The 10,785-nt window shown below is 31.2% G+C and overlaps 1 protein-coding gene across 1 annotated transcript in view; it reads right to left on the reverse strand.

Annotated features, from left to right (window-relative positions):
* Positions 1-10,785, reverse strand: part of Lrp1b (LDL receptor related protein 1B) — a 1,779,190-nt gene that overhangs the window by 83,503 nt on the left and 1,684,902 nt on the right. The window contains exons 80-82 of the mRNA XM_033757153.1: positions 6,611-6,727; positions 2,960-3,133; positions 1,090-1,215 (exon numbers count right to left, since the gene is read on the reverse strand). Coding sequence (XP_033613044.1) covers positions 1,090-1,215; positions 2,960-3,133; positions 6,611-6,727 — 417 coding nt within the window. The remainder of the gene's footprint in view (positions 1-1,089; positions 1,216-2,959; positions 3,134-6,610; positions 6,728-10,785) is intronic.

Genomic DNA, 10,785 nt, shown 5'->3' on the forward strand with positions numbered 1-10,785 from the left:
TGGCTTTGCCTATCTAATTAAAACCATATTAAAACTTAAAGCTATGATAGTTTTAGACATAAACTGTTTTGGAAAAGGTGAAAGTCTTTAAATTGCACTAGGCTTGAGCAGAGAACAAGGATTCTACTACTCAGAGGTGAAGTGCTGCCGAATGACATGTTCATGCGAGGAGTGAATTATAGAAGGGACAGTAACAAGTGGAAACCCTGCTATGAAGAGAAGCTAAGTTTGGATCTCATTGGAAAATCTTTGTTTCAATCCTAAAGTAATCCTGGAACACACCGTTTTTGTTTATGAAGTGAATTGGAGTAAGTATTGATTTTCTTTTAGCTTTATGGCATTTTCCAATTATGAGTAATATCTTAAATAAGGAAGAACTTCTTCTACGTGTATCTGTACCTGGATATTCAAGAGATAGGTCTTCCCTGTCTTATCATACTGTTTTTATTTTATTTTGTTTTTGATTTTCTGCTATTTAACACTTACATTTCAGTTTTTATCATTTATTACAAGCACTATCTTTTAAAATAAAAACTACATGAAACAGTCTTATCAGTTTCATTTCTAAATTAGTCCTTAGCTTTGAAATTAATGTTGGGCCTTCTTCCTAGTCCTTATAATATTTATTATCCTTCTCATTAGAAATGTCTATTGTAAATATAAAATAGACAAAAAGAAACTGCAATACAATTTATAAACTAATCCATGGTTTCTACATTAGTGTTTGACAAATAGAATGTGTTCAAAATAAATTTATTCAATAAATAAACAGATATGAGTAATAGATTTAAATCCACAGCAAAATGGCATATTAAAAAATATCATTATCTTCTCTAGTAAAGCAGCCATAAAATTATGTTTATTTCAAGTAACTTCTAAATTCTCAATCTACTAAGTGCATGTTAAGCTTAATACTGCTTTGTAAACAAAAGCACAACAAATAGAAAGGAATTCTGCACAGGCATTCTGGAATAATAGATACTTAGTTAAATTGATAATGAAGCACATAAGTATTCTCAGCTTCAAATGGGTGTGAAAATGCATCATAAAGATTAATTCACCACTGACAGAAGAATGAAGAATACCTACCTAAAAGGCTCTCATCACTACAGCTTCCATTAATCAAGTATTTTCCTTCTGGGCATACACAGGTGGCCCCAGAAGGATTAAGCAAGCAGAGAAATTCACAAGCTAAATCCAAGCAGGGATTAGGTACTGATGAAAATGAAATGAAAGAAAACAAAGAAATGTGTAAGTATAGTTATAATACTTTTCATAAACATAAAACTCAGCATGCAAAATGATGAATTAGCAATGTTGAAAACAAGTCACATCTGTTTTTACACAGAATATCTAATTTCAATTTTATCATTTTCTTTACGGGTACAGAAAAATTACTACCCAGCACCCGTCATTAATAAGAAGGTTTTCCTAATTATGCTTTCAAAAAGATAGGAGAAATTCAAATCTATACATTGCACACTTTCTGTGATTAATTAGTTAGAACTTGAAGTACAATATAATACTCTGCTTAACAGGGAAGTCAACTCATGTCTTTGGGAATATTCTTTGAGTTTAGATATTCAGAGAAGTATTTAAAAACAAAAACAACTTCCTTTAGAGTTTTCAAAGGTCTAAAATGCATACGTTTGTCAGTTCACAACACAAAATATGACTTTCAAAAATTTTTTTGATCTGTGTTCCTTTCCCTCTGGAACAAGTAAGTACATATAAGAGACCCATCTGGAAGGAGTTTGGATGTATAAATGGCTGCTGTACATATTTATTTTCAATTTTCTATTTAATTAACATCATTTTTAGTTAGAAATGACTAAAGGCTTTCCCCAGGGATTATTTTATTCATATGATATAGAAATGCTACCTCATTACCTGAATTGGTGACTGTGAAAGGAGACTTTCTAATAGAACTATTGTTCAAATGCCTACTATATTCAGGCCAGGGATTTATTTATTTATGCTCATTTATTATTAACCTGGCAACATCTGACTATGCCTATGAATCAGATGAAACGAGGAGATGAGACATAGTTTTCTGGTGTTAGCCTTGGCACCACACAGATCTTTACTGGTAAAGAGCTGAAAGAATTTTCACAAAATTTCAGGATATATTTGTAAAAACATACTTTGTTTGAATGTTCCCAAAATTTATTTGGGTAAATGTCAATTGTTATATTTCCAAATAATTACACCAAACATGTTAAGAATCAATTTACAGTTTACATTTATGAATAAATCTTATATCATCTCTTGAAAGATTAAATGTTACATGAAGACATTTAATTACAATGTCAGCCATGTTTTTTGTTACTTTCTTTTTCAGTGTAGAGTGATGTTTCTTTTTGTTTTGAGGTGCTAGGGACTAAAATCACAACCTTAAACTTATTAGGTAAGCACTCTACCATGAAGTTCCATTCTCAGATGTTCATTATGTTTAAATATATATGTTCGAAGGATTTTTGCCAAGATAATGTATTTACTTACTCCTTTCTAGGAGGAAGAGTAATAATAATAATAATAATAATAAATCAGAGGACATACAACTTCTGTGAAGAAATCTCTTGAGACATCTTAAAAGTGGAATATTAATGCCATAGTAGTTACTTCGTTATTAGTAACAAGAATCAAAATTGCATTGGTATCTACAGGTTTTACTAAGAATTTTAGAAAAGCAAAACAATAGATAATTTTTGTAACAAAGTCAGGTGTAATTCCAAGAAAACACAAAATTTACATACCTATTATTTCTGAAATGGAAATTTGAATTACTGGTATGCTGACTTTGGTAATATGAAAAGTTTGATGAAACTATAATTAAGTTTACCCAACTTAGTGGGATTAAGATAGAGAAATAATGAAGATGTAGAAAAATATATATATTTAAGAATTTTATAGGGAATCATTTACCAAAATAGACAACCTTATAAAATGGTATACTTACAGTCTAGTTGTTTATAGCGATGAGATATTAAAACACCTTTTGTTTTATCAACATGTAAAGCTAGGTACTCTACTGAACCATGGCCATATTTTTGTACTCGAAATACACCATTTTTTGGTCCTGCTCCATATATATAATCTTCAAAGATATCAATCCTATGTGGATGTGACAAACCTGGAATATTTAAAGGATGGGGTTATAAAAGCAATAGATGTTCTCAGACATAGAGAAAAAAAAGTTTATCCAATATTATATAGACAATCATTTCACTTTTTTTAAATGTCAGAATTGAAATGCGTTTAAATGTTACATGTGAAGTTGTTAGAATTCATTTCTTGGGAGTCGGGATGTTAGAGATGCCTAACATATTCCTCATAACAAAGAAATTAATGTCAACATCAATTTGACCACTTTTGCCATCACCTAACATTTACTAGGGATTATTAGGTACAGAGTAACCTTCTCTGCTACACATATGAAAAGCAAAAGAAAAGTCCAAATACAGGATAAATCTAACTGCAGTGAAAATTCATATAGTTCATAAAGCTTTCAATGTGTTGTCTAGATCAAATTAATAATCAAATTAGATTATCTGAATGACTGGTTTAACAAGCAATGCTGAGTTAATTTTTTTAAATAAAAAATAATTTTGAAAGTATGGTAACCAATTGTAGGAATAGTTTAAAAGAGGGAAACAATGACTTCCACAATAGCATAAAAAAATAAATAGTTAGGAATTAATCTGACCAAGGAAGTGAAACAACTCTACAAAAAAACTACACTATTCTGAAAAAGGAACCAAGATATTCAAAGTGGACATATTTCTAAAATGGACATATAGATTTAATGCAATCCCAATTAAAATACCAATAACATTTATAAGAAAATTGGAGAAAATAATCCTAAAATATCATGTGGATCTAGAAGAGACATAGAATAGGAAAAGCATTTATGGGTACCAAAGAAAAGGCAAGGAGCATCATAAGCCTGGACCTCAAATTATGCTACAAAGGTACAAAGATAAGAACAGCATGGTATTGGCCAAAATTTTTATTGATAAATGGGACAGAATAGAAGATTCAGAAACAACTCCAGGCACACTGAGTTATGGGATGTGCAACAAGAGGGCCAAATCCCTTTACTGGAGAAAAGATGACTTCTTTAACAAATGATGCTGGAAAAACTATGAACATGCTGAAGATAGATCATAGACTCCCATTTCTCATCATAATCTAGATGGATCAAAGATCTCTACATTAAAACAGAAACTCTTAATCTTCTGGAAAACCAAAACAGGTAAAACTCTTGAAGACATAGGTGTAGGTAAATACTTTGTAAACAGAACCCTCAGTTGCATGAGAAATACTACCAATAATCAACAAATGAGATCACATTAAGTTAAAAATTTCTTTCAAAGCAAAGATAACCACCTACAAAATGAAGAGACAACCTACAGTATGGACAAAGGAAATGTTGCCAGCTGTTCTTCAGGCAAAGGACTAAAACCTAAAATATATAAAGAACTTAAAAAAATAGACTCCCAAAATTTAAAGAACCACTCCAAAAATGGACATGTAAAGTGAATACATGTTTCTCAGATGAAGCGATAAAATTGGCCAGTAAATATATGGAAACATATTCAATATCCCTGGCCCAATGAGAAATGCAAATTAAAATAATATTCAGACTGCATTGCACCCCAGAAAGAATGGCTACCATCAAGAAATCAACCAATAACAAATGCTGGTGTGGCTGTAGGGAGAAATGAATACTTTTCAATTGTTGGTGGGAGTGTAAACTTATACAACCACAATGGCAATCAATATGGAGATCCCTCAAAAGACTCAAAGTAGAAATTCCACTCGACCCAGCTTTTCTCCTTTTTATTATCTTCCTAAAAGAATTAAAAACATCACACCACAGTGGTAAATACATAGTCACCTTTATAGCAGCAGAGTTCATAATAGCTAAATATTGGAAACAGTCTATATGCCAGTTGGGACTGAAATATTAAGTGAAGTAAATAAAATATGCAAATTTGAGCATCATATGATTTCCCATGTATAAAAAAATGAATATATAAATAAAGTATGAAACAAAATATAGCTAACAGGACCAAACAAGCGAGAAAAATGTTGTCTTCTGTTTCTGCTCTTGGTTTCTAGTTTCAGTCCAGTATGGTTGGAGAGCTCCCATCTTGCATGATTTCCATCTTTCTGGATATGTTAAGGTCTTTATCATTGATATTAGCATGGCCTATTTTGAACAAAAAAAATGAATTTACAGAAGAGGAAAATCTATGAAGTACTAAGATTCGTTATCTTGATTTAGTGGAGAGGGATTAGGAGATGCTAGGTATTGGTTAAGTGTTTTTTCAGGAAAGAAAACAAAAATGATGTAAATTTGAGTATGGTCATGATTGTGCAATTCAGTCAATATGCTGAAGTCACCTGAATCACACTTTCTTGGTTTCTAAATTGTATAGTACACTAATTTATTTTGGTAAAGTTGTTATTCATTACAAATAATGAGACGTGGTAAAGAAGAAAAAGAAGAAGAAATAAACTGGCAAGTGAAAATCCTTCAGATGACAATGTGACAATCCGGGTGACAACATTTGATGACTAGTATTTTAAGACATTTGATCAAAGGAATGAGCAATATAACTTTTGGTACTGAAATGTATAAAAAGTACGATGATGATATTTGTATTTTCCAATAACACAGGTGTTAAAGCACAAAAATATTTATGTCTATATTTTTCTTCATTGTTTCTTAAATAGTAGCAAAATATACATTTAAATGGAGACAAGTAAAATTCATTATAAATAAATAAAGGAATGTAGATTTTTCTTCTATCTGGCTTCATAGATTCAAAAAACCATACACTCTATACAAAGGCATAAGAAAATTTTGATTTAACTATTTTACTTCAATTTCCATGTTCTTAAAAAACAGGAAGCAAAGCTACATTCATTAAATATAGTATGATGATATAAAAACTTTGAGTTTATATTATGAGTAATTTGGATTGGGAAATGGAAGGAAAAGAAAGAAAAAAGGAAGAAATAAAATCCAGCAGAGGGAGCTGACACTCTGGAAAGGCTCTCAGACACAGAAGGGGGCTAGAAAATAAGATTAAAAAACAGAAAGGACCTAGAGAAGCAGAAATAAAAAATGGATTTAGCAACCAAAGAGCACATAGAGATTCTTGGTCAGTTTTAGTAGAGATAAATTGTAACGTTTTCATACCCCCCTTTTCACTTCAATGAGGAATTCCTTCAATACCAATAATGATTGTTTGCTATCCCTGCTGTTGGAAATAAAAATTAATATTCTCAGGTGCTGTTCTTGAGTACATGATATGTCTGCTCAGAATGGTACGACTACAGAAATAACACAATAGATTTCTTTTCTCAATCTTATCAAGTATGGAACAAGAGTGTCTAAGTCAATGATATGTCTAAGTTCTCCTGCATTGGCTCTTATGTTATTCTTGTAAGAGTGAAAAATTTAATTAATATAAGAGCTGAAAGTTGAAAGTAGAATTTAAGGAAATCTGGAATTCAAAGCTTTCACACACATATATTTATGTGTTATGATTTAATACTCCCAGTAACAACTAAAAGCAAATCCAAACAGTATACCAACCTTGCTTGCTGCTCACAGAGACTACTGAATCAGAGCCATCATAAAGAACACTACCAATAATGGACAGCTCGAAGTCAGCCCAGTATATGCGTTCAGTAAAGTGATCTACAGCCAGACCTGCAAAGTAAGACATAAAAATGATGGAAGGATATTTGAATTTATTTAAATATATATTTTCTTTAATTTTTAATACAAATTATGCTAATATTTTCTTCAAGCATCACAAATAATGTTCATGTGCATCATGATCCTATAGAATTCAGAAAAAAGCATATCTCAAACATGTTTTCAAAATACATAGTATTTATTTTAAAAACTATAAGTAAATATCTTACTTTACATAGGGAAAACAACATTATTTCTCCTTTTTATGCTTACATTTCTTAATATGGACTCTGACAGTCTTTTACATTGTATATCAATTTTTATGTTTACACTGTACACAGGAAGAATAATCTAAATCATTATAAAAATTGTTTAACTTTATTTGGCGTGATTGGCCAAATTGGAATGCCTTCATGAAGACAAATGTTCTCAGAATATAAAAGACTCATGAACTTAATCACAAAATGAAGCTATTTGGAATTGGTCTACAAGGTTGTTTAGAACTTTGTAGCCTAAAGTTCAAAGATTGATGTGTATAAGGCTAGGGTTTAGTTCAGTGGCACTGTGCCTGCCTTACAGGTATAAGTTCGATCCCTGGTACTAAAGGAAAAAAAAGAAAAAAGAAAAAGAAAAAGAATTGATGTGTATAGTAGAAAATAATGAATAGCAAAGCCCTTAACTGAGGTTCTAGTGTTGCTTCAACTTCTCACTCTAATATTTTGCTTGCAGACAGACTGCTTTTCTTCATTTTCATCATAGGGTTTACCAGTGGAATAACAGCAAACTAAAATAATACGTAGAAAATTCTGGTTTTATATTTAAGTCATTTGATTTTGCAAATATGATCGGAGTCCAGCCAGTATCTTCTTACAAATATACCATCGACACACTAAGATTATAAGAACACTAAGACTATTTGAGAAAGTAAAATTCCTTCACTTTAGAAGAATAAGATCTATGATATGAATTCTATAATCAATATTCACTGGCATATATATTTAATTTTGCAATACAGCTAGTAATTAGACATGACATATCACATACTTTCAAAGCAAAATATGATTATAGTACATTTAGTAGGTGAATGCTACACACCTGCCCAATTAGAAAATTCAATAAACAATGGAGGTACAGCTCAATGTCAAAGGTAATGGGATGAATGGTATTTTTGTGTTTATTCTAAACTTGTATTCCTGTGCAGATGGACTGACTGAACAATCCAAATGAGAAAAGGCAATTTGTGAATAATTCTCCAGTTCATTGTGTAGATCCAGTACAAATGCAATCATAATAAATATAAATATTGTCCCTCAAGTAAAATATAGAGATGTACCATGTCCAGTCATCCTCTGAGAAATGATTAAACAATTTGAGCAGGTGGTTCATGCTTTACTAGTTTCTGCTCAATGATTAATTAGCTATTTGGAGTTATGTTCAGAGTTACTTTGCTTCTTCATGTATAATTATGAATAACATGAACCATAAAATGATCCTGTTTCCTGCTGCTGTCATTATAGTTCAGAGAAGTTGTCTGATAAAGATTGAAAACAGTTTTTTTCTCTCTCCTCTTAAACATAATGCAATAAAGAAGTACATTTAAAAATTTCTGCCTCACAAAATTTGTTTTACACCCCAAATATTAAACTTCTAAGCATGGAAGAGAAGAAAATAAATATGTAAAACAATTTAATTAAAAAAATTATTTTTCAGATTCAGCAACATCAGAGAGTTCTAAAGTGTGATATATTATTGCATTTTGGGCTTTGCTTGCCTGCAATATAATATAGTTAAAATATATAATGAAATTTTTAGATAATTTGGGTTTATACTGCAAAAATTCACAATCAGTGATTTTAATTTTTTTCTTAAGATGTTTAATAAAAAATAGCTTTTTTGTTGTTTGTTTGTTTGTTTTTGAGACAGGGTCTTACTATGTAGTTGAGACTGACATGGAAGTCACTATGTAGCCCAGGCTGGTCTCAAACTCACAGTGATCCTCCTGCCTCAGCCTCCCGAGTGCTGGAATTATAGGTGTGCACCACCACACCTGGCTAAGAAATAGCTTTTTAAATTAAAAATTATTAACCATCTGTTTTACTACTGTAGTGATAAAAGTCAAGTTTAAATGAAATAAGTTCATGCCTAGCCTTAAAATATAACTTTTTCTTGTTTAATAAAAAACAATAAGAAAAAATTTTTAAATCAGTTGTTAGGAAGATCTTATCTGAACTGGAACTGCAATATATAGAAACAAGTAAGAAGAAGCACAAAAATGTAAAATAAAATGATTTACTCATTTTTTATCAAGCATAATAGAAGCACAGTTTGAAAGGCATATAAAATAAATACTGGAAATCTTTATACATGGTAGTGCACTAATCATGTAGTCACTGTGTTAATACTATACATCCTGTAATGACAAGACTATTATTATTGCATTTTACAGGTATTTTGAATCTCATTGTCGAGCTATGATATTTTCAAGGTGCTTCCAATGATTTTCCTATTTCCATTATAGTCCCATTTTTAGAAAGAGGGATCCACTCTGAGACCTTAATTTTTTATGTTTAATTATCTATTTATTTATTTTGGTACCTGTGATCAAACTTGGGACCTTGCACTTGCAAGGCTGACGGTGGAACCACTGAGCTAAATCCCTAGCCTGAGACCTTAATTTAAATCAAATATGTTCAATGCAAAAGCATGGATGTATGGGAAACACAAAATATGAATAAAAAACAGAATAGTAGATAATAATAGGAAATAAGGATACAGACCTTTTGCGGGAGAGGAGGGAATCAAAAGATGGAAGGTCAAAAGTAGAAAGGAGGATAAAAGGATGTAAAAAGATTGAGATGTGTTGTGCACAAGTATAAATGTCCCATGTGGAATGTGATTATTATGTACTGAGAACTTGTAATAATACAAATAAAAATGAAAAAAAGGACAAAATTCTTATGAGAAATGACCATGTACCCAACATGCTATTAAACAGAAAACTTAGAAACAATAAATTTAAATCACTGGTTTTTGAAATAGAGAAAAGGATTGCATACATTTTGTCGTAAGCAAAAGTCAAGATTTGTAAAGTAGTAATAACCAGCAAGTGTACATATGTTCCTGATTTATTAAAAGGGTAAAAGAGGGACTAAAAAAACTATAGATATTAAACACTACATCAAATTTATTTTCAAAACTTGTGAAGAGTATTTTTGAGATAGGTTTTCTACATAGCCTCAGATTCCAAACTACATTAAAGTTATTTTTTCATGGACTTTAGAGACTTATTTTTATACACACATATTCATAGCTCAGTAAAATAGATGCATCGATAACAGCAAAATGGTCCAAAAATTTGTATTCACTTCTCTTTTAAAAATACATTTTGTTAAGCAAAAATAAATAATGTTCTTAATAAATAAAAAAAAATATGACTGATCTAGGGCCAGTCCTTTTCTCACTAAAACTGGTACAATTTGAGAGAGATAGGACGCAACATAAATGAGCCATCCAGAAACTTTAGATACTTAAAAACCAGTCAACGATTATGGTCAATCTCACATACATTTTCATACTAAAAGGTAAACTGGAAAATGTCTGTATCTGACACTACACTCAAGAATTCAGCATGTACTCATGGGACCCTTTTCTTGTACCACACATTGCCAGGTACTAGGCACAGAGCTAAAGACAAAACAGTTCCTGTTTTCCTAGCACACAGTGTTCAACTACCACACACTAGGGTGAAAAGTATTTATGGCACTTCTTGTGCTTGTTACAGAACCCTATATAAATAAAGTAAATAAACAAGTGTGCCGTTCATTACAGGAGGCCTTCAAACAATCCCTAAAATCTTAAAAGTCGTAAGTATCCATATACTCATTCATTTAACACATAAAAGATACTCTAATATGCAACCCAGGCTATCAGAGCAATACTAATACCGAGTTTGGGTTTAAAATATTTGTGGTTCGGTCGGGGATGTAGCTCAGCGGTTCGGTGGCCTGCCTCGCAAGTGCAAGGACCCGAGTTCGATCCAGATACCACAAAAAAAAAAAAAAAAAAAAAAA

This window comes from Fukomys damarensis, unplaced genomic scaffold, assembly GCF_012274545.1.
Source record: "Fukomys damarensis isolate Sample0158 unplaced genomic scaffold, DMR_v1.0_HiC HiC_scaffold_29, whole genome shotgun sequence".
Lineage (NCBI taxonomy): Eukaryota > Metazoa > Chordata > Mammalia > Rodentia > Bathyergidae > Fukomys > Fukomys damarensis.